Raw genomic sequence first — 24,676 nt, 5'->3', positions numbered from 1 at the left:
CAAGGACATTTCCAAGTGACCCCCCCAAACTTTTGAACAGGTGTGTGTGTGTTTGTGTGTGTATTACTCCGCAAGCATTTCACAACAAACTCTACACCTGTTGTATTTGGCTTTTTTTTTTTTACCTTTTATTTTACTAGGCAAGTCAGTTAAGAACAAATTCTCATATTCAATGACGGCCTAGCCCGGCCAAATCCTAACCCGGATGACGCTGGGACAATTGTGCACCGCCCTATGTGGGGTTTTGATTTGGTGTTGAAACCACACAGTGAATATCGGAGATAAAAGCTTTGGGAGAGAAGTTTCACATTCCATTTAGATGGCTTGTGTGTTTAGATTTTAAAGTTGAAATCCATTAGTTCTGTAATGCCCTGTACTTTCCAGTCATGGGCCCAAGAGAGAACAGAATACTCATTCATATATTCCTTCCTTTCTAGTACTAGTCTACTGTATCTCTTCATTCATCATCCCATGACACGATTAACCTGTTGGGGACAAATTAACTAGAAATATAACATCTTAATTTGATCACTCTGTCACAGAGAATTTTCCTGCACAGCATTAAATGCAAATTGTAGTGTATTTGAGGTTCAAAGTTTTAAAGTAACTGTCCAGTCAAAATCTCACTTCATCTGGTTAATTCATACCAAAATAATGCTGTTGACTAATTCTATACTCATATTTGTGGCCAAAACATAAATAGAACCCCCCCCCCCCCCCCCCCCCCCTCCCACGGTATACGCCCACACCATTCTGTTGTTGGGGTACGCCAACACCATTCCCCACAGAAGAGGGGGGGGCAAATCTGTCATCAGCATCTAGGAGACGAGGCCTTCCCCAAACTATTCAGTAAAATTGCATTCTGTCTCTGTCATTCAGTTAAGCCTGTACTTGATTGAACTTTCCTTTTTTTAATTCAATGGAAAGAAAACTATTACACTCATGGGTAAATTATAGGTCATATTTCATAGAAATCTGGAAACACTGGACAGTTACTTAACAAAGTCATACTTGATTTGCACTAAACATTTATTGATCCTTACAATGCAAATTTAATTTTATACAACGAGTGGGTCTAATCCTGAATGCTGATTGGTTAAAACCACATTCCAGCCGGTGTCTATGACGAATGACTGGGCCGCGTCCATAGATACAGAACAAAAAGACTGAACGACTGGGTCGTGTCTCTGGCAACAGACAGAATGAACGACCAGCCAGCTTGGGGACCAAACCTAGATTTGTGTCGGAACTATTCTCTTGTGGAAGGAAGAAATGGAATGAATAAATTCATCAAAATAATGTTTTTAATGAAAATATGTCAACCATTATTTGAATATGTTGGTAACCCGTTGTATAAAAGTGATAATGCCCTCAAAGCCGGTGTTTGGAGGATATATTGGCATGGTTTGCTGACCCTCGACTTCAGCTCGGGCCTAATAACACCTGTGCCAATATCCTCCAAACAGCGGCTTCTCAGGCATTATCACTTAAATAATCCACATAATCTTTCACATTTGCTGTTGCTGCAGGATTATTTTCCCCATCTCTCTCACATTTGAGATATTTAGCAGATTCTCTTGTCCAGAGTGACTTACAATAGTGAGTGCATACTACTCTTATCTGTTTCCGCCATTCTAGCCATTTGGGAGATGAGACTCATGCTCCGTAAAAAGCAATGCTAACCGCTACCCTTTTTTCCTCCCTATCTCCTTTGCTTTACTTGTCAGCCCATGATGTATTTGCATACACTGCCTTTGCAATGCAAAGTTATCAATCATGCTCACAGAGGGTGTTCCATACATTAATTTCACTAGAGGGGGATGGGAGAAAAGAAGCTAGCTTATAGACTCACCATGACACTGCCAAGCTATAACTCTTGACATTGTGATGTGTTGATGTCAATGGACTATTAATGTTAATTACTACACAAAAATGTAAAGAGTTTGATTCCAGAAATGGTCCCAATGATAAAGTGAGCAATAATGACCGGCCAAACATTTGCATTCATTCTCAAATCAGCCTCGTCACTGGCATCAAAGAAAGGTGACCTTCCTTGGACAAACAGCTATTTATTTACATAATTCAGTATCACCCCCATAATGTAATATTTGTTCTCCTGGACAGGGACGCTAAAGTCATTAGCAGAGCGATGGCTGCTAGCTACCTCCCTCAAACTGGTTAACACAACCCAGCAGGCCTGATTTTAGATGCAAAACATACAGTAAATACTGACTAGTGCTGCTAACCATCCGCCATCTGTACTGAACGTTGATGAGACAGGCAGACTCTACAGAAAGGAATGGCTGGTGTGTATCACACACAGACCAGCCAGTTACACACCACAACCTACCATCCAATCATAGCTTCTACTCTACACACCACAACCTACCATCCAATCGTAGCTTCTACTCTACACACCACAACCTACCATCCAACCGTAGCTTCTACTCTACACACCACAACCTACCCACAGACCTGGGCATTGTTCTCATCACGTAGAGTGGAAAGGCGAAGGCCATGCTTTGTGACTCGCTGAGAGCAAAGCCAATGCGTTTTTTGTTTTCTAATGCTCAGGGTGTGTGACTGTTCCCTAGTGTCATATTTATTTGAGCCACTGTAGTGATGCAGCGAAATAATGACCACACTGGGGAGGCGCCTAGCCTGATGCAACATACCACGTGGTACAATGGAAAACTAGTAACCTGGTTATACAGAGTTTGGGTTGTTAGCCAGGCTAGGGGCAAACCTTCACTTTATTCAGTCACACTTCATTCAGTTCAGTCCCTGTTTGATTTACACAACCATACTGTGTATTCCTGTGTCCTGTCACACTAATATGATTCAGTCATGATGCTCTGCTCTTTCATCCTGGCCATTAAGCAGATGGGCCAAATGTAAAGGCCAGTCATTCTATGTATAACTATAGGCCTACTGAAGACCAAAGTGCCACCTCTGTTGTTGTCAACTGATTTATACTGGTTTAGGAATGGTATGGTTCATGTGTCTAACTCTATGTGAGTTCTTTGGCTTTAAAGGGGCATCTGAACAAATTAACTTTAATCAAGTTTGCCAACGTGAATATGTACAAATAAATGATGTCTTGCTTATCATATTCACACATTTTTATAAATGTAGCTGTGGTCTCACATTCTCCATGTTGTTCTGAAGACTATTAGGAGGACACCTGGGATGTTTATGCACGTACATTACAGACATGGAAACTGACAGATGGGATGGATCAGCCCCCCCCCCCCCCCCCCCCCCCACACACATCATACAGACACACGGCATGCACACACGTCCACACATACTCCCCTGATGGGTGCCGACAGGCAGAAACATGGGCAGCTGTGTTTATCTAGCCAAGTATCTGGGGTTGGGCCTCTTCTACTCTGTTCCACCACTGCCTGGTCCGGTCCTTAAAAGCACATTCACTACTGGCTACCTGCCACACTGCCGATATGACGTTTGATACGATATGCTTTCCTCTCATGCCGTTGAGATATGGCTGCATCCTTTAGCTATTCATGGTAAATACTTCCATAGATACGCTCACTGGCTTTTGGGATTGTTATATGGCCTCACAAAACTGGTAGCACTGTAGTTGTGTTAGTGCCATGTAGGCATTATAGCACTAACTGTCATTAGACTGTCATAGCAGCTGTCATTAGGAGTTATAACAGCTAATGTCTGTTTATGACTATGATGACTTACCGGGTCTGGTAACTTTACTGGGAAATAACCTTATTTGCGTACTGTACATATGCTAACCTGGAATATTATATATTCTCTTTTGAGCCCTAAAATGATTTAAAAGAAGTATGCCCTAACAGAAATGTAACTAGCAGTCATTTCTCTTCATTAGGAGTCCCTGCCTTGCTGTCCAGTCTCACTGGCTGGCTAAATGAAAGCTCCAGTGCAGTCATAAATGAGATGGTCCTGTGTTTTGTATATATTTCCACACTACTGTATGAGGTTGGAATTATATTGTTAAAATGACAATGCCATTTTAGTGTAAGAGCTGTTTGTAATTTCAGCCAGTCTTTTCAGTCTGTTTTGGTGGGATGGCGTTTTGGCCTGCCTGGTAACATCAGGCGGTAAATTAGTTCATACACCAATAAGAAAGAGTTCCAAACCTCTCTGCCAATAACAGCTAGTTTTCAGTTCTCCCCTCCTACTCAGACCACTCCGACAGTCCTATCAAATTCTTGCTTGAGAAATGGCTCTTTGCTAAGAAGCTATTTTGATATTGAGGCGCATTGGACCTTTAACTTAGCTTTATTGATGCAGAATGGAGAAAACTATGACCATAAGCTATAAATATATGCTAAATGGCATATACACAACATGGAACACTAAATGGAGTATACCAAACATTAGGAACACCTTCCTAATAATGAGTTGCACCCCCATTTCCCCCCTCCGAACAGCCTCAATTCATTGGGGTATGGACTCAGTAAGCTGTTGAAAGCGTTCCATAGGGTTGCTGGTCCATGTTGATTCCAATGCTTCCCACCGTTGTGTCAAGTTGGCTGGATGGCCTTTGGGTGGTGATAAACACAAACTTCTTGATAAACACAAACTCTTGACACAGACCGGTGCGCCTGGCACCTACTATCATACCCCATTCTAAGGCACTTAAATATTTTGTCTTGCCCATTCAGCCTCTGAATGGCACACATACACAATCCATGTCTGAATTGTCATTGTTTAAAAATCATTCTTTAACCTGTCTCCTCACCTTAATCTACATTGACTGAAGTGGATTTAACAAGTGACATCAATAAGGGATCAGACTGACCAGGTGAAAGCTATGTCATGGAAAGATCAAATAACATGTATTAGTCACATGCACCGAATACAACAGGTGTAGTAGACCTTACAGTGAAATGCTTACGTACGAGCCCCAAACCAACAATGCAGTTTAAAAAAAATATGGATAAGAAAAAAAAAGTACCAAGTAGTTAAAGAGCAGCAGTAAAATAACAATAGCGAGACTATATACAGAGGGGTACTGGTACAGAGTCAATGTGCAGGGGCACCTGTTAGTTGAGGTAATATGTACATGTAGGTAGAGTTATTAAAGTGACGATGCATAGATGATAACAACAGAGAGTAGCAGTGGTGTAAAACGGAAGGCAATGCAAATAGTCTGGGTAGCCATTTGATTAGATGTTCGGGAGTCTTATGGCTTGGAGGTAGAAGCTGTTTATAAGCCTCATGGACCTAGACTTTGCGCTCCGGTACTGCTTGCCGTGCGGTAGCAGAGAGAACAATCTATGACTGGTGGCTGGAGTCTGACAATTTTTAGGGCCTTCCTCGGACACCGCCTGGTATAGAGGTCCTGGATCGCAGGAAGTTTGGCCCCTGTGATGTACTGGGCCATACACACTCCCCTCTGTAGCGCCTTGCGGTCGGAGGCCTAGCAGTTGCCATACCAGGCAGCGATACAACCAGTCAGGATGGTCTCAATGGGGCAGCTGTAGAACCTTTTGAGGATCTGAGGACCCATGCCAAATCTTTTCAGTCTCCTTAGGGGGAATAGGTTTTGTCATGCCCTCTTCACGACTGTCTTGGTGTGCTTGGACCATTCTAGTTTGTTGGTGATGTGGACACCAAGGAACTTGAAGCTCTCAACCTGCTCCACTGCAGCCACTGCAGCCCCGTCGATGAGAATGGGGGCGTGCTCTGTCCTCTTTTTCCTTTAGTCCACAATCATCTCCTGTCTTGATCATGTTGAGGAAGAGGTTGTTATCTGACCTCCTCCCTAATAGGCTGTCTCGTCATTGTCGGTGATCAGGCCTACCACTGTTGTGTCATCGGCCACTTGATGAAGTTGCAGTTGTGCCTGGCCTTGTAGTCATGAGTGAACAAGGAGTACAGGAGGGGACTGAGTTGATCCTGTGTTGAGGATCAGCATGGTGGATGTGTTGTTCCCTACCCTTACCACCTGGGGATGGCCCATTAGGAAGTCCAGGATCCAGTTGCAGAGGGAAGTGTTTAGTCCCAGGGTCCTTAGCTTATTGATGGGCTTTGATAGCACTATGGTGTTGAACGCTGAGTTGTAGTCAATGAATAGCATTCTCACATAGGTGCTCCTTTTGTCCAGGTGGGAAAGGGCAGTGTGGCGTGTAATAGAGTTTGCGTCATCTGTGGATCTGTTTGGGTGGTATGCAAATTTGAGTGGGTCTAGGGTTTCTGGGATAAGCCATGGCCAGCCTTTCAAAGTCTTACTTACATTGGCTGCAGAGAGCATGATCACACAGTCTTCCGGAACAGCTGGTGCTCTCATGCATGTTTCAGTGTTATTTGCCTCGAAGCGAGCATAGAAGTAGTTTAGCTCGTCTGGCAGGCTCGTGTCACTGGGCAGCTCTCGGCTGTGCTTCCCTTTTGTAGTCTGTAATGGTTTGCAAGCACTGCCACATCTGACGAGCGTCAGAGCCCACGTAGTACGATTAGATTTTAGTCCTGTATTGATGCTTTGCCTGTTTCATGGTTCGTCAGCTGGCATTGCAGGATTTCTTATAAGCTTCCGAGTCCCGCTCCTTGAAAGCGGCAGCTCTAGCCTTTAGCTCAGTGCGGATGTTGCCTGTAATCCATGGCTTCTGGTTGGGGTATGTACATACTGTCACTGTGGGGACGATGTTATCAATGCACTTATTGATGAAGCCAATGACTGATGTGTACTTCAATGGTTTCGGAGGAATCCCAGAACATATTCCAGTCTGTGCTAGCAAAACAGTCCTGTAGCTTAGCATCTGCTTCATCTGATCATTTATTTTATTGATCTAGTCACTGGTGCTTCCTGCTTTAATTGTTGCTTGTAAGCAGGAATCAGGAGGATATCATTATGGTCATATTTGCCAAATAGAGGGCAAGGGAGAGCTGTGTGTGGAGTAAATGTGGTCCAGAGTTTTTATTTTTATTATATTATTTTATTTATTTTTTCTCTCTGGTTGCACATTTAACATGTTGATAGAAATTTGGATTTAAGTTTCCCTGCATTACAGTCCCCATCTACTAGGTGCGCCGTCTCTGGGTGAGCATTTTCTTGTTTGCTTATGGCAAAATACAGCTCATTCAATGCTGTCTTAGTGCCAGCCTCTGACTGTGGTGGTACGTAAAACAGCTATGAAAAATACTGAAACTCTCTAGGTAGATTGTGTGGTCTACATTTTATCATGAGATACTCTATCTCAGGCGAGCAATAGCTTGAGACTTAGATATCGTGCACCAGCTGTTATTTATAAAAATACATAGTCCACCGCCCCTTGTCTTACCAGACTCCGCTGTTCTGTCTTGCCGGTGCAGTGTATAACCAGCCAGCTGTATGTTGACAGTGTCGTCGTTCAGCCACAACTCCGTGAAGCATAAGATATTACAGTTTTGAATGTCTCGTTGGTAGTTTAATCTTCCGCGTAGGTCATCTATTTTATTGTCCAAAGATTGCACGTTTGCTAGCAGAATGGAAGGAAGTGTGGGTTTATTCGATCGCATACGAATTCTCAGAATGCAGCCCGCCCTCTGGCCCCTTTTTCTCCACCACCTCTTCACGCAAATCACAGGGATCTGGGCCTGTTCCCGATAAGCAGTATATCGTTCACGTCGGGCTCGTCAGACTCATTAAAGGGGGAAAAAAAGGATTCTGCCAGTCCATGGTGAGTAATCGCAGGCCCGATGTCCAGAAGTTATTTTTGGTCATAACAGACGGTAGCGGCAACATTATGTACAAAATAAGTGGGGAAAAAAAGTTACAAACAACGCAAATAAACAAACAAAAAACACAATCTGTTGGGGACACGTAAAACGTCTGCCGCCCTCTCCGACGCAGGTGTTCCTAATATTTTGTATACTCAGTGTATTTGTTTTGTTTTTTTAACCATTTTATATTTGATCTTTAATGCACTTTGAGATTATTCTTGTATAATGATGTGCTTTAAAAATGTAATTATTATTATTATGAAATATGATGTTTGAGAGTAGTGCAGTTTGTTTCTGTATCACAAGATGCTTCCCACTCTCTCGAGTTTCACTACTCAGTTCTTAGTGTCTGTGATTCAACTCATCCCCCAAAGCTGTGGTTTTCTCCTCTGCATTTTCATTGGAAGTTTACAGTATGAACGCTGTCCCTTCTACGTAACTAGGCTAAGTACAGCAACGACCTATGCTGTGCGTGTCCCTCTCTCGGCCCCTAAGCCAGCTGATGTCATGCGACATTCCACACAGCTAGACGGCCCCAAATGACCTGGGGTCAGACAGGAGCAAGCGGCTTGACTACTGATAATGTTCAGTACTAATTTATATACACTGCTGGTGTTCTGTGAGAACAAACACTAGACCTGAGTATATTCATAATGACACACTATTCCCTAGGCCTATATAGGACACCACTTCGGGCCATATTGATGTCATGGGTTCTGTCCAAAAGTAAAGCACTGCACAGGGACTATAGGGCGCAATTTCAGATAGGCCCCACTGGATATGTGTTTGATGATTTGACATTTTAAAGTGTATTGGTCTCAACCCATTGGTCTCCATCTTTATTTGATTCTAGGTAGCCAATCAGACGCTCCACACGGACAGTCCAGACCTGCCGGAATGTTTCCAGCTGTCAGTGCTGTCATGGCTGCCTTGTGTGTACCTGTGGCTTGCTTGCCCTCCCTACCTCTTCTACCTCCAGAGGAACAACAAGGGTTATATCATGATGTCCATCCTTAACAGAGTGAAAACGGTGAGGGACCACACCACGCACTGGGCTGCTGTATGCGGACATGCGCCGTCTGTCCAGTTGTCTCTCTGTCTCGGTCTCTCTGTCTCGGTCTCTCTCTCGATGCAATACTGTTTGTTGCCTGAGATTCATACGATACGATAGGGGAATAGTGGGAATGTTTATTAGACAGGCTAATGACCAGTACTGGGAAACGTACCAGACATTCAAGCTGGTTCAGACGGTTTAGATGGGTTTTGATCAAATTACTCCTGCTCAGTTTTGGGTTTATTTCTTTCTCTCTTTCTCGCCCCTCCCCTTTCCTCCTCTAGGTCTTTGGGTTGGTGTTGTGGATTGTGTGTTGGACAGATCTTTTTGGCACCTTCCATGAGCTGCAGCAGGGGGACTCAAAGCCACCCATCTACTTCGTCACTCCACTGGTGGTCGGCATGACGATGGTACTTGTACACAACCAACAGGGCGTGGCGTTGTAAACATGCAGTACAGTCATACAGTACAGTGTTCAACTCACTTCCTGAAAATATCTTATTTTTGGGGTCTTGTTGCTTAGTGACCAGTGTTTTGAATCCATAACTTGTCAATCAATCATGTATGTATTGTTGCAACCTGAACTCAGGGGTAGACGTAACATAGTAACCGGAAATCTGGGACACTCAAATTAGTAATTTAAGTGTAAGTTTTATTAGTCGTGCAGGATACGCATGGTATACATTGTCCAATGAAATGCTTACTTCCAGGTTCCTTCCCGACAATGCAACAACCATAAGAAATAGTTAAAAATAAGAATATGAACATGAAGTGAATGGCAGTAGAATAGATTAACAATTTTAGTATAAATGTAATACAGGAAGACACAATTTATAGTAAAATATTTACATGTGTTTGGGGGAAGGGGGGATGGAGAGCAAGTGTTTAACTTGAGCAGTATAACAAGAGTCTGGTAGCAGTAGTTGTAATGTGTGCTAAGGTGAAGAGAATCAGAGCAGGTGGTCAGTCCAGTTCAACTCTGATGGCTTGTAGATAGAAACTGTCTCTGAGCCTTTTGGTATCAGACCTCATGCTCTGATACCGTCTGCTAGACGGTAAGGGAGAGAGCAGCTTGTGGCTGGGTTGTGTGGGGTCCTTGATGATGCTGCGTGCCTTCCTCAGGCACCATTTTGTATAATGTTCCGGATGGATGGAAGCACAGCCTCCGTGACGACCACGTTTCGAGTAGTACTGGATGGGTGGAAGCACGTTCCCAATTTGTATGACATGTTACGAATTGCAATTAATACAATATGTTACAAATTTGCAATGTATGATATGTTACACATTCTAATTTGTTGTAGCTAGCATTAGCTAGGTTGCTAGGTGGCGAACGCTAATGTTAGCTAGGTGGCTAACATTAGCTAAGTTGGGGTTAAGGTTAGGAGTTATGTTAAAGGGTTATTGGGAAGGGGAAGCTAAAATGCTAAGTAGTTGTAAAGTAGATAAAAAAAGTAAGTAGTATTTGCTAATCAGCTAAAGTTGTCCGTGATGAGATTCGAACACGCAACCTTTGGGTTGCTAGACATTCGCGTTATACGCTCATCCATCCATAACAACCAACCACCGTTTTTGCCTTAAGTAACATTCCCTGTTATGTAACCATACCAAAGGTAACATATACTAAGTTGAGTGTCCCAGATTTTTGTTTACTATGTTACGTCTAGTCTATGAGACCAGCCTGATTGTTGTGTTTGTAGATGATTAGATTGTCATTGTATTCCATTAACCTTTACAGTATGTTGCACGCTCTGAGGTGTAGAATAAGCCTAGTGAACATGCTGTTATTCACAGGCAGTTGCTATGCTGGTTCACAAGTTGTTGTTTTTTCTTCTCACATTTCTCTCTCTCGTGCCCTATGCATGAGTGAGAGAGTAGAGCTGAGATGCATGTTCACCTTTACATGCCCTGTGTGTTTCTGTGCTTATCTAAATCGTGATCACTTTAACGCCTCGCTCCCTCACCCTCCCTTTCTCCCTCTCTTTCTCAGCTGCTAGCTTTGTTTCTGATACAGTTTGAGAGGTTGAGGGGGGTCCAGTCTTCAGGGATTCTATTTATATTCTGGTTCCTGTCAGTGCTGTGTGCCATAGTGCCTTTCCGCTCCAAGATTCTACAGGCCAAATATCAGGTGAGATCCGGGTTTCCCCTAATGTGTACTGTATAGGCGGAGGTGAAGGAGATGTTTAAAATGTATAGATGTCTCCATCTCCCTCAGCTCTCTCCTTCTTTTCCCTCTCTCAAAACATGGTTACCATCCCCCTCTTCCTCCTCCTTCCCTCCCTCTCCTTCCCTGGCTAAAGAACTTACAGTTGGTTGTTTTGGGGGTTAGGCAGGGCCCAGGTTGGGTGAAGAGAGTGAGAGAGAGGAGAAATAGTAGGTATGTTGTCCTAGCGACCTGCAGGGCCTTAGCCGTCTTATCTAACCTATCCTACTGAGGGCTGTCTAATACTCTTAACATAATAAAATGCCCTAACAGCTAGCCAGAGCTACACTGGGGCCAAGCCAGGTCAAACCATGCCAACATCAGTCCTGTGGTCTGCTCTGGTTATTTAGAATCCCATTGATCCTAACAATTAGCCCCTCGTTGTGTTTTATATATTTTATTTAAAATGGCTTGTGGTCAGGGAGACAAAGGAAGGATTTTGGATGACTTAGTTGTTTTTAGCTCAGCAGGGTTTGGGGGGACTGATCATTGATATGTAAGAGAGCATTTTAGGAGACTAGGACAGTTAGCGCATTGTCTGTCAGCTTCCCTAAGAAATGGCTTTCATAACTAAATGTCTTTCTCTGTTCTTGTGTTTCAGAGTGAGATTTCAGACAAGTTGCGTTTCACCACATTCTATTTCTACTTCAGCCTGATCGTAGCCGAGCTTATCCTCTCTTGCTTCAATGAGAAACCTCCACTTTTCTCCAACATAGACACAGACCCCGTGAGTCAACCAGACACACAGACACACAGACCCTGTGAGTCAACCAGACACACAGACAGACAGTGACCTCTTCTTACTCTTTCTCCTCAGAATCCTTGTCCTCAATCAACTGCTGGTTTCCTCTCCACTATGACCTTCTGGTGGTTCACTAGGTAACATGATTTTCCCCATACAACAATTATACCTTGGTGCAGGATTGACTTATCCTGTACATTTGTATGGCTTGTAGCTATTTCATGTTCAAGTATGTTATTCCCACAAGTAATCAGTACATTTGATCAATAATCAATGGAACCGCAAACAAGTCTTCTCTCTGTGCCCTGGTTTCCTGGACACGGATAAATTATTTTCCAGGATCTTGCACTTCATGAAGTTCCACTAATGTGTTGTGTCCCTCTCTTTCCCAGCATGGCCATCAAGGGCTATAAGAACCCTCTGGAAGCCAAAGACCTGTGGTCACTGAACAAGAGGGACAGCTCAGAGGTGGTCGTCCCCAAGCTACTGCGGGAGTGGGAGGTGGAGCAGGCCAAGACTCACAGGTAGGGAGGGATGGAGATGGAGGGAGGGAGCAAAAGAGGGTGGGGGGGTAGAATAGGAAACTGAAAAACTATTATTATACTGAACACAAATATGAATGCAACATGCAAAGATTTCAACGTTTGTACTGAGTTACAGTTCATATAAGGAAATCTGTCAATTGAAATAAATCAATTAAGCCTTTCGTCTATGGATTTCACATGACTGGGAATACAGATATGCATCTATTGGTCACAGATACCTTTTTTTTTTTTAAAGGTAGGGGCGTGGATCAAAAAACCAGTCCGGATCTTGTGTGACCACAATTTGCCTCGTGCAGATCGACACATCACCTTGGCGTAGAGTTTATCAGGCTGTTGGTTGTGGAATGTTGTCCAGTCCTCTTCAATGGCTCTGCGAATCTGATGGATATTGGCGGAACTGGAACACGCTGCCGTACACGTCGATTCAGAGCATCCCAAATATGCTCAATGGGCGACATGTCTGGTGGGAATGCAGGCCATGGAAGAACTGGCACATTTTCAGCTTCTAGGAATTGTGTACAGATCCTTGCAACATGGGGCCGTGCTTTATCATGCTGAAACCGGTGATGGCGGTGGAGAAAGGGCACGACAAACAGGATCTTGTCACGGTATCACCGTGCATTCAAATTGCCATTGATAGAATACAGTTGTGTTCGTTGTCCGTAGCTTATACCTGCCCATACCATAACCCCACCGCCATCAAAGGGCACTCTGTTTACAACGTTGACATCAGCAAACCGCTCGCCTACACAACGCCATCTACCTGGTACAGTTGAAACCGGGATTCATCTTTAAAGAGCACACTTCCCCAGCGTGCCAGTGGCCATTGAAGGTGAGCATTTGCCCACTGAAGTCTGTTACGCTTCCCTGAAACGGTTTCTGACAGTTTGTGCAGAAATTCTTCGGTTGTGCAACCTCTGTGTCATCAGCTGTTCGGGTGGCTGGTCTAAAACTGCACATTTTTAGAGTGGCTTTGTATTGTCCCCAGCACAAGGTGCACCTGTGTAATGATCATGCCGTTTAATCAACTTCTTGATATTCCACACCTGTCAAGTGGATGGATTATCTTGACAAATGAGAAATGCTCACTAACACAGATGTAAACAAATTTGTTTACAACATTTTAGCGAAAGCATTTCTGGGGATCTTTTTATTTCAGCTCATCAACACTTTACATGTTGCGTTTTATATTTTTGTTTGGTGTGTATTTCTAAGAAATGTAGATTTGAGACCAGCATCCACATTTCCTTTAATCTTTCCTGACCCAGCAGTACGACTGTGTAGAGAATGGTTTCCCTTGTTTTTTTATTTTTTTTTATTTTACCTTTATTTAACCAGGCAAGTCAGTTAAGAACAAATTCTTATTTTCAATGACGGCCTGGGAACAGTGGGTTAACTGCCTGTTCAGGGGCAGAACGACAGCTTGAACTCGCAACCTTCCGGTTACTAGTCCAACGCTCTAACCACTAGGCTACCCTGCCGCCCCAAGGTTACACAGCCAAATGACACCGCCTAAGTCAACAGTAGTTTGCCCTTTCACATCTTTCCCAGGACTGTGGAGAGCTGGGGGGGGGAAGGAGGAGAGAGTTGGGAAGGAGGAGAGAGTTGTCTTTATGGGATCTGAGTGTGCACGCTTGTGTTTGTTCATGTGCATGTATGTGTAAGAAAGATAAAGTGTGTTTTTCATGTGGCGCCAGCCAGTATCGCTCATATCTGTAAAAAAAAAAACTGTGTTAGCATAGTAGCCACTAGATTGTGCAGCACCTTTTGAGCATTTAATATGTTGAGTCAGTGTCTCTGCATCTCTGGTCTTGGGTGGAAAACACAGTAGGAAAACAAACATGCTAGTATCAACGACAGAAATAGCACCACAGATCAGTAAGATGAGTTGGCGAGAAATCGTTACAAAACACACAGATGAAACATTGTGTGTTTTGATGTGTTTACATAATACACGATGTGTTTACATCCTACAGAGAATTCCAACAGGCTGCTGCAGTGAATAAAAAAAAAAAAATGGAATGTGACTGGAAAGCAGTGGAGAGAAAATCTGGCTGATAGCCATATTAAGCCTGCTTTCTGCCTTGAACACAGAGTACCTGCTTTTTCTCTGATAAGAGACAACAATTTGTATAATTCATCCCAATTCTACGATATTAATAATTGATAGGATTTATATAAAGTTTCTCTTTGAAAATGTCTGCTTTAACTTATCAAAGCAGGTGGCTGCCACAAAAAAAACTTCTGCTTAAACTTGTCAAACAAGCTTTCGAGAGCAAAAAACTATTAGCTGAAACTGTTTTCTGCTTCAGCTTATTTAACTGGACATACACTACCGTTCAAAAGTTTGGGGTCACTAGTAATTTCCTTGTTTTTGAAAGAAAAGTTTTTTTTAAATTGTCGATTTTTAAATAACATCAAATTGATCAGAAATACAGTGTAGACATTGTTAATGTTGTAAATGACTATTGTAGCTGGAAACGGCAAAATGTTTATTCTCTGTTGGGCCCGTAACTGGAAAGTACAGGGCACTCCAGAACTAAAATCTAAACACACAAGCCATCTAAATGGAATGTGAAACTTCTCTCCCAAAGCTTTTATCTCCGATATTCACTGTGTGGTTTCAACACCAAATCAAAACCCCACATAGGGCGGTGCACAATTGTCCCAGCGTCATCCGGGTTAGGATTTGGCCGGGCTAGGCCGTCATTGAATATGAGAATTTGTTCTTAACTGACTTGCCTAGTAAAATAAAAGGTAAAAAAAAAAAGCGAAATACAACAGGTGTAGAGTTTGTTGTAAAATGCTTGCTTGCAAGCAACGATGCTGAGTTATTTTTATTTATATATATATATATATATATATATATATATATATATATATATATATATATATTATACACACATACACACACACACTCTCTACTGTTCAAAGGTTTGGGGGTCACCTAGAAATGTCCCTGTTTTTTAAAGAAAAGCAAATTTTTTGTCCATTAAAATAACATCAAATTGATCAGAAGTACAGGGTAGACATTGTTAATGTTGTAAATGACTATTGTAGCTGGAAATGGCAGATTTTTAATGGAATATCTACAGAGGCCCATTATCAGCAACCATCACTCCTGTGTTTCAATGGCACGTTGTATTAGCTAATCCAAGTTTATCATTTTAAAAAGCTAATTGATCATTAGAAAAACATTTTGCAATTATGTTAGCACAGCTGAAAACTGTTGTACTGATTAAAGAAGCAATAAAACTGGCCTTCTTTAGACTAGTTGAGTATCTGGAGCATCAGCATTTGTGGGTTCGATTACAGGCTCAAAATGGCCAGAAATAAAGACCTTTCTTCTATTCATGTTCTGAGAAATGAAGGCTGTTCCATGTGAGAAATTGCCAAGAACCTGAAGATCGGATACAACGTGTGTGTATAGTGTATATCTTCCAGGCTACATAGCCATGGGCCCCACAGTACCGTTGTAATTGTTGTTTCTTACCTGCACTGACTTTGCAGAAGGCTGCTTTATTGAGGAAAGTTTTGAAAACTGTGAGATGTGGTTGTTGAATGTAGCTACCTTAAGGTGAATACACTAACTGTAAGAGCGTCTGGGAAATGACCAAAATGTCAATATAAATCTTGTCCAAACACACTTGACACCAGCTTGGGAGTGTCTGCTGAATGCTGAACTCTAACCTCTTGTCATTGTTCCAAGCGTTCTCTTTGGCTCTCGCTTGCTCTCATGTTCGCTCGCTCTTTCGCTACTCTTCAGTTTCTCTGCCAAGTTCTGTCTGGTTTTCCTTCAGTGAACAAAAGAACCAGTAAAATGATATGAAAGAGAGACCTAAGCCTGTAATTGCTCAAACCTGTTTAGAGGTGTGAGGGAGAGTTGCGTTTCATTGACTTTTGGAATCCAACCCCTCCACATTCCGATTGTGTGAGAAAATCATGCGTAAATATACAGTATATCGGTTAACTTCATGTTCAAGGGTAGAAACTGGATGTGATGAATGCTTCTTCAACTTGGAACCTATTTCTACCCCTTCTCTCCACAGTGCTGTGGACCAGTCCACCCAGGCTCATTTCTCCAAACCTACCCCAGCGGGAGAGTCCAACCATGTAGGGGGGGAGAGCAGTCCTGAGGAGGTGGAGGTGTTGCTGTCCAAACAAAAAGACCCCAAAAAGCCCTCCTTCCTCCGTTCCCTCATCAAGGCCTTTGGACCCTACTTCCTCATCGGATCTGCATTTAAACTCCTACAGGACCTCATCACCTTCGTCAACCCACAGCTCCTCAAGTAAATAGAGCACTACGCAGCATTATATACCCTTATGAAGCCTTACCAAGTCTATATGTCAAATGCAGATGAACATGCTGAATGTGGTCTGAATAAAGATAACGTTCTGAGTAAAGATAAAGATCAGAATATAAAGCTAATTTAGGACAGCAGCAGTATTTCCTGTATCAGACTCATCATAGGGGTGGGGTGTTTGTTTCCTTGTAGCTTTACAGAGTGACAGGACAATATTGTTATTGTTTGTGGTGTGTCTTTGAGCAGCTAGCAAAGCCCCTTTTTAATGAGTTAAAATACAGTATTTTATAAGGAAAAGCTACACACTCAAGTAGCTCCGACGTAATATATTATTTTTACCAACATGGGCTGGATAGTAGTCTAGCGATGAAGCTGTTGGGCCAGTAACCCAGAGCTGTCTAGTTGAATTCTGTTGATGTGCCCTTGAGCAAGGCACTTAACCCTAATTGCTCCTGTAAGTCGCTCTGTATAAGAGCGTCTGCTGAATGACTCAAATGTTTAAACAAATATTCTCACTACCACAGTGTTTCCACTGGACAGGATTCACCTGGACACCTATGTGGTTTATGGAAGGACAACATTTACCTACATTAACATGTGTCATGGTCTCTTATTTCCAGGAAAAATATTATTTGCATGTTGATTGGTCTACGTCCTTATGGTCCTCCTCGGCTGTCAAGAGTTGTTTTGTTTGTGATGTAAAGCCGACGTGCAAATGTGTTCCCTGTGTAGGTTGTTATGAAAGTGTGTGTTTGAATGATGGGAGGCTTTCTGTGAAGCATAAACCCATCTACAGTACCAGCCAAAAGTTTGGGTTTTTCTTTATTTGTACTATTTTCTACATTTGTAGAATAATAGTGAAGACATCAGAACTATGAAATAACACACATGGAATGTAGTAACCCAAAAAGTGTTAATATTTTAGAATCTTCTAAGTAGCCACCCTTTGCCTTGATGACAGCTCTGCATACTCTTGGCATTCTCTCAACCAGCTTCATGAGGTAGTCACCTGGAATGCATTTCAATTAACAGGTGTGCCTTGATTAAAGTAAATTAGTGAAATTTCTTTCCTTCTTAATGTGTTTGAGCCAATCAGTTGTTGTGACATGGTAGGGGTGGTATACAAACTCTTCCTGTCCCGCCCCCTATCTATTTGGTAAAAGACCAAGTCCATATTATGGCAAGAACAGCCCAAATAAGCAAAGAGAAATGACAATCCATCATTATTTTAAGACATGAAGATCAGTCAATCAGGAAAATTTCAAGAACTTAGAAAGTTTCTTCAAGTGCAGTCGCAAAAACCATCAAGCGCTACGATGAAACTGTCTCTCATGATGACCGCCACAGGAAATGAAGACTCTGGTACCTCTACTGTAGAGGATACGTTCATTAGAGTTAACAACCTCAGAAATTGCAGCCCAAATAAATGCTTCACAGAGTTCAAGTAACAGACGCATCTCAACATCAACTGTTCAGAAGAGACTGTGTGAATCAGGCCTTCATGGTCGAATTGCTGCAAAGAAAACACTACTGAAGGACACCAATAATAAGAAGAGACTTGCTTGGGCCAAGAAACACAGGCAATGGACATTAGACCGGTGGAAATCTGTCCTTTGGTCTGTTGAGTCCAATTTTTTTATTTTTGCTTCCAACCGGCGTGTCTTTGTGAGATACAGAGCAGGTGAACGGATGATCTCTGCATTTGTGGTTCCCACCGTGAAGCATGGAGGAGGAGGTGTGATGGTGTGGGGGTGCTTTGCTGGTGACGCTGTCTGTGATTGATTTATTTAGTATTCAATGCACACTTAACCAGCATGGCTTCCACCTGATTCTGCAGCGAAATGGCATCCCATCTGGTTTGCGCTTAGTCCCACTATCATTTTGTCTTTCAACAGGACAATGACCCAACACACCTCCAGGCTGTGTAAGGGCTATTTGACCAAGAAGTAGAGTGATGGAATGCTGTATCAGGTGACCTGGCCTCCACCATCACCCGACCTCAACCCAATTGAGATGGTTTGGAATGAGTTGGACTGCAGAGTGAAGTGAAGGAAAAGCAGCCAACAAGTACTCTGCATATGTGGGAACTCCTTCAAGACTATTGGAAAAGCATCCCAGGTGAAGCTGGTTGGGACTATGCCAAGAGTGTACAACTCTCTCAAGGCAAATTGTGCATACTTTGAAGAATATCAAATATAACATATATTTTGATTTGTTTAACACTTTTTTTGGTTACTACATGATTCCATATGTGTCATTTAATTTGTTTTTATTTCTTCACCATTATTCTACAATGGTAAAAATAAAGAAAAACCCTTGAATGAGTAGGTGTGTGTGAACTTTTGACTGGTACTGTATGTCATGTTTAATGTGCTTGTTTTACTCATCAGTCTACAGAATCTATGTATTTTATATATACAGTACCAGTCAAAGGTTTGGACACACCTACTCCTTCAAGGTTTTCTTTGTTTTTACTATCCCATCTTTTTCTCTCCTCCTGTTCCGCCCCCCCCCCATCTTCCTCTCTCCTTCCTCCAGGTTATTGATCTCATTCACGAAGCAGAAGGGAGCTCCCACCTGGTGGGGATACGCCCTGGCCTTCCTCATGTTCTTCGCAGCCTTCCTCCAGACTCTCATTCTGCACCAACACTTCCAGTACTGCTTCGTCACTGGGATGAGACTTCGCACCTCCATCATAGGAGCCATCTACAGGAAGGTACACACACACACACACACACACACACACACACACACACACAGTGGTGAAAATTGTATTTTTGTCTTTCTCTTCTGTCCTTTCTTTCTCTCCCTAGTCTCTGATTATCACTAACGCGGCCAAGCGTACATCTACAGTGGGAGAGATAGTCAACCTGATGTCAGTGGACGCTCAGCGCTTCATGGATCTCACCACCTTTCTCAACATGCTGTGGTCCGCCCCACTTCAGATCATACTGGCACTATACTTCCTGTGGCAGGTGGGTGGGTTCTTTCCATGGAGGTGGGTTTATTAGTCCACCATGGCCAAAGTAGTGCACTGTATGGGGAATAGATCTAAAGAGATGAGATCCAGAATGATTGTGCCTGGAGTGTATTCATTAGTGGGATTCTGTTTGCAACAGAAAATGTTTTGCAAGGGAAACCGTTTCCTTCAAAACGGAAAACATTTAGCAACAAAAACGAGTTTCTAGGTCCCTCTCTGTTTCATTTCATTCCGTTTGCTTCCGTTTGGCTCCTAAAGTTAACGGTAAATGTTTTTCCGATGCAAAACATTTTGTAACAGACTAAACGTTTTGCAACTTTATCCGACTAATGAATACACCCCTGCTCTCTGCTTTGATTAGTCTTATGTGCTCTTTCTGGGGTCCATCTCTGTTGTGTTGATTAGTCTTACGTGGTCTTTCTGGGGTCCATCTCTGTTGTGTTGATTAGTCTTACGTGGTCTTTCTGGGGTCCATCTCTGTTGTGTTGCTTAGTCATACGTGGTCTTTCTGGGGTCCATCTCTGTTGTGTTGATTTGATCCTTCCTTGTTTTTTATTTTGATTGCTAATACCTTGTCTCTCTCTTCTAGAACCTTGGTCGGTGTCTGTGTTGATTGGTCGTGCCTTGTCTCTGTGTTGTAGATCCTGGGTCGGTGCCTGTGTTGATTGGTCGTGCCTTGTCTCTGTGTTTTAGAACCTGGATCGGTGCCTGTGTTGATTGGTCGTGCCTTGTCTCTCTCTTCTAGAACCTTGGTCTGTGTTGTTTGGTCGTGCCTTGTCTCTCTCTTCTAGAACCTTGGTCGGTGTCTGTGTTGTGTGTTGATTGGTCGTGCCTTGTCTCTGTTGTAGAACCTGGGTCGGTGTCTGTGTTGATTGGTCGTGCCTTGTCTCTGTGTTGTAGAACCTGGGTCGGTGTCTGTGTTGATTGGTCGTGCCTTGTCTCTGTGTTGTAGAACCTGGGTCGGTGTCTGTGTTGATTGGTCGTGCCTTGTCTCTGTGTTGTAGAACCTGGGTCGGTGCCTGTGTTGATTGGTCGTGCCTTGTCTCTCTCTTCTAGAACCTTGGTCGGTGTCTGTGTTGTTTGGTCGTGCCTTGTCTCTCTCTTCTAGAACCTTGGTCGGTGTCTGTGTTGATTGGTCGTGCCTTGTCTCTGTGCTGTAGAACCTGGATCCGTCGGTGCTGATTGGTTGTGCCTTGTCTCTGTGTTGTAGAACCTGGGTCTGTCGGTGCTGATTGGTCGTGCCTTGTCTCTGTGTTGTAGAACCTGGGTCCGTCGGTGCTGGCTGGTGTTGCTGTGATGATCCTCCTGATCCCCTTAAATGCTGCCATCGCCGTGAGGACACGAGCCTACCAGGTATGCACACCTCCCTCTGCTTTTCTACAACGGCTTAATATCTGTGGTATGGAGGTTTGAGGTTGTGGTGATGGTGATGATCGCGATTAGAAGGATGGTGTCGATGATGATTGTAATTACGACTGAGAAGTCTCGCCGATTTGAACAAGCGGCTTCTCGTCCAAGTGTGTGAAGGTAGAAACGTGTGCAACTCTTTACCACAACAAAAAAAATGCTCATGATCAAACACCAGAGCACTGTAAAGATCTCCTGTGAGTTTGTACTGTAGCAGGCTGCTCTTTAAACTAGTCGGCTTGTGGGTGGAAAGATGAGTGAAATGTTCTATACCTTTTTTTTTGTACTGTACTTCAAAAACTCTGTTTGTGGTGTGTCAGTTTGCTCGGAAATGTTTGTGCTTTTTTTGTCTTTGAGCAGCTATCAAAGCCTCTTTTTTTTTTAATGAGTGTTAAAATACAGTATTTTAAAAGGAAAGGAAAAGCCGCACACTCTGTTAGATCCAACGCATTCATTTATCTACCAACGGTTTCGACAGCCAAGCGGTCTACATCTCTAAAGTAGCATTGTTTTGACATGGACAGAGGATATCTCCCACCTCCCTCCTCCCTCTCTCCCACCTCCCACCTCCCTCTCTCCCCCCTCCCTCTCTCCACCCCCCTCCTGTTGTCTCTTAAAGGTGGAGCAGATGCAGTACAAGGACGCTCGCATCAAACTGATGAACGAGATTCTGAACGGGATCAAAGTGTTGAAGCTGTACGCCTGGGAGAGCTCCTTTAAAGAGAAGGTTCTGGAGATCAGACAGAAAGAGCTCAATGTGCTCCGCAAGACGGCCTACCTCGGTGCTCTGTCTACCATGGCATGGACCAGTGCACCTTTCCTAGTACGGGACACACTCCGGCACGCACACACACACACACCTATATTATCCCTGTTGTATGCGCTATATCACTTTGCATGAAGGAAGGAAGGTTAACTCTGACTATTAGCTAGATATTTTAGATGGGCAGAGTACAACTGAAAGCTGCAAATCGATGAGTTGTCCAGAGGATCTATTTCCAAGCTTTTATAAATGTATTTTTTATGTCTCCTCAGGTTGCCTTGACAACGTTTGCAGTGTATGTGACTGTGGATAAAAATAACATTTTAGACGCGGAGAAAGCCTTTGTATCTTTGTCTCTGTTCAACATCTTACGGTTCCCTCTCAATATGTTGCCCCAAGTCATCAGCAGTATCGTACAGGTAGGCTCTTCTCCTCCTCTGTCATTCTCTTACTCCTTCTTGTCTCACTCACTTTTCATCCTGTCACTCTCTTTTCCCCCTACTTCTCTCATTCCTCTTTCTCTCACTCCTCCTCTTATTCCTTCTGTCATTCCTCCTGTGGATGTTGTGCATGCTTTTGCGCTGTGTGTGTGTTGACTCTGTTGCCACTCCAAGGCCAGTGTGTCCCTGAAGCGTATCCAGGACTTCCTGAGTCATGATGAGCTGGACCCAGAGTCTGTGGACCGGACTAACACTGCCACAGGTGAACATTGAACCAAACTTGGCTGGGCTGGTTTCATTTTACCCCCTAGGCCCTTCCGATACCCCTTAGGTTTTCACTGACATGAAGGATGGTAGAGAATAAAGCTAATGGGACGGGGCCTCTGAGGCATTCTAATTGTCTATGTTTCTGCCATAGAGATCCTATTCAATTACTATTCTAATTCCTAGTTCTATGGTTACTGCTGAGTCAGGCTTACATGGGCCTGTTGCCATGGCACCACTGCCTGCCATTACTGTAGGCGGTTAGGTTTTATATAGAAACTATGAGGGATTATGTAATCAATTTCAGTTTTGCATCGTCATTACTTTTGGCTTTTGTAATAATAACATTTTAGACTCTTAAGTTGAGGTGACTTAAGGGATTTGAATGGACGGATTCCACAGTCATTGCTTTTTCTTCTGTAACTCCCTCTGTTTTTGCCAGTTTGGTAATGCTGTGTCATGGTTCCTGTTTTTGTAACTGCAATGCATTCTCCCCTTCAGATAGCTCAGTGACTGTTGTCAACGGGAAGTTCACCTGGGCAAAACAAGATCCTCCTGCTCTACACAAGTATGTTGGCAAGTTGCATCATGCAAAGGACAATAACTATTCAAGGGAAAGAATGCACTGACTGTGTGTGTGTGTGTGTGTGTGTGTGTGTGTGTGTGTGTGTGTGTGTGTGTGTCCGTCCCAGTATAAACCTGATGGTGCCCCAGGGCTCACTGCTAGCGGTGGTAGGACATGTCGGCTGTGGAAAGTCTTCTCTGGTGTCAGCTCTATTGGGAGAGATGGAGAAAATGGAGGGAGACATCTCTATACAGGTATGTCCACTGAACTAAATTATGCTAACTGAAGGTTGATTTGATTTTATTGGGGCATTTGCTCGATTGAGTAATTGATTAGTGGGTCAATTGCTTGATTGATTGATTGAACGATTGATAGACTGATTGTTTGTGTCCAGTTGTAGTTTTCAGCTGTACTGAGTTTTCTCCCTCTTCTACCAGCTGTACTGAGTTTTCTCCCTCCTCTCCTTTCAGGGTTCGGTGGCCTACGTCCCGCAGCAAGCCTGGATCCAGAATGCCACTCTGAGAGACAACATCCTATTTGGCAAGGCCTACAACGAGCACAAGTACCGCTGTTGTCTGGATGCCTGCGCTCTGACCCAGGACCTGGAAGTACTACCTGGAGGAGACCTGACCGAGATCGGAGAGAAGGTAGGGAGATGGAATAGAATCTAACCTGGTTTGTTTTTTGGGGCTAAAGGTCACGTTAGCACACAACTAAAGGCATCAGTTCTGGGAGCTAAGATGAGTCTGAGTCTCAAACAAAGCAACTTATTTTGAGATCAGTGATTTGCTTGTGTTTGTCTCTCTCCTCTCTCTCTCATCTCTTTCTCTCTCATCTCTTTCTCTCTCTCCTCTTTCTCTCTCTCCTCTTTCTCTCTCTCTCCTCTTTCTCTCTCTCTCTCTCTCTCCTCTCTTTCTGTCTCTCCTCTCTTTCTCTCCTCTCTTTCTCTTTCTTCTTTGTCTCTCTTTCTCTCTACTCTCTTTCTCTCCTCTTTCTCTTTCTCTCCTCTCTCTGGCTTTCTCTCCTCTCTATTTCTCCTTTCTTTCTCCTGACTTTCTCTCTTCTCTTCTCCCCTCTCTTTCTCCTCTCTTTCTCTTGCTACTTTCTCTCTGTTTCTCTCTCAGGGAATCAACCTCTCAGGTGGTCAGAGACAAAGGGTGAGTCTGGCCAGAGCTCTGTACAATGAGGCAGACGTCTACCTGCTGGACGACCCTCTCTCTGCCGTGGACGCCCACGTGGCCAAACACATCTTCGACCAGGTCATTGGCCCAGAGGGGGCGCTGCAGGGCAAGGTGAGTAGAAGAGTCACTCTGCTCTGTTCTCCATACACTACAGAAGAAGAGAGACACATTCTGAGTGGTAGCAGAGAGACATTAACTGGTTAGATATCTTGTCCATTATCAACCATATTTGGTGGTATGGCACTACATGGCGATGTTAAAAAGGACAACAGTGGGAATCTCCTCATAACTGACAAGTACATGAGCTATATTCTGCCTAGTTCACATAGTAAAACCCCATTTTAAAGAGTCCTCGCCTACAATAGAGGAAATGGTAGCTCTTATCTGTGGTTTATAGTTTTCAATCCTCTACTTGTTGGTTTAATATCAAATGTACGACTTTAATGCTCTGATAAGAAACGTATGTACAGACTTGGGTGTGTAGTGTGTTTGGTTGTTTCATTATTATAGTGAGTGTCACTTCCTAT

At 43.3% G+C, this 24,676-nt stretch overlaps 1 protein-coding gene across 8 annotated transcripts in view; it reads left to right on the top strand.

Annotated features, from left to right (window-relative positions):
* The window catches only part of abcc3 (ATP-binding cassette, sub-family C (CFTR/MRP), member 3), a 56,941-nt gene that overhangs the window by 17,651 nt on the left and 14,614 nt on the right, over window positions 1–24,676 (top strand). For all 8 annotated transcript variants that reach the window (XR_005037916.1, XM_036955668.1, XM_036955670.1 and 5 more), the window contains exons 2-18: window positions 8,555–8,731; window positions 9,040–9,165; window positions 10,746–10,883; window positions 11,560–11,685; window positions 11,776–11,837; window positions 12,093–12,224; window positions 16,295–16,534; window positions 19,088–19,265; window positions 19,363–19,524; window positions 20,790–20,882; window positions 21,556–21,759; window positions 21,972–22,118; window positions 22,314–22,401; window positions 22,905–22,971; window positions 23,096–23,222; window positions 23,439–23,615; window positions 24,093–24,260. Coding sequence is in view for 7 of the 8 variants with exons in the window: in XM_036955668.1 (XP_036811563.1) it covers window positions 8,555–8,731; window positions 9,040–9,165; window positions 10,746–10,883; window positions 11,560–11,685; window positions 11,776–11,837; window positions 12,093–12,224; window positions 16,295–16,534; window positions 19,088–19,265; window positions 19,363–19,524; window positions 20,790–20,882; window positions 21,556–21,759; window positions 21,972–22,118; window positions 22,314–22,401; window positions 22,905–22,971; window positions 23,096–23,222; window positions 23,439–23,615; window positions 24,093–24,260 (2,412 nt within the window). In the remaining variant the exon portion in view is untranslated. The remainder of the gene's footprint in view (window positions 1–8,554; window positions 8,732–9,039; window positions 9,166–10,745; window positions 10,884–11,559; window positions 11,686–11,775; window positions 11,838–12,092; window positions 12,225–16,294; window positions 16,535–19,087; window positions 19,266–19,362; window positions 19,525–20,789; window positions 20,883–21,555; window positions 21,760–21,971; window positions 22,119–22,313; window positions 22,402–22,904; window positions 22,972–23,095; window positions 23,223–23,438; window positions 23,616–24,092; window positions 24,261–24,676) is intronic.

This window comes from Oncorhynchus mykiss, chromosome 20 (assembly GCF_013265735.2).
Source record: "Oncorhynchus mykiss isolate Arlee chromosome 20, USDA_OmykA_1.1, whole genome shotgun sequence".
Taxonomy (NCBI): Eukaryota; Metazoa; Chordata; class Actinopteri; order Salmoniformes; family Salmonidae; genus Oncorhynchus; species Oncorhynchus mykiss.
This window is presented reverse-complemented; position numbering and strand designations above follow the sequence as displayed.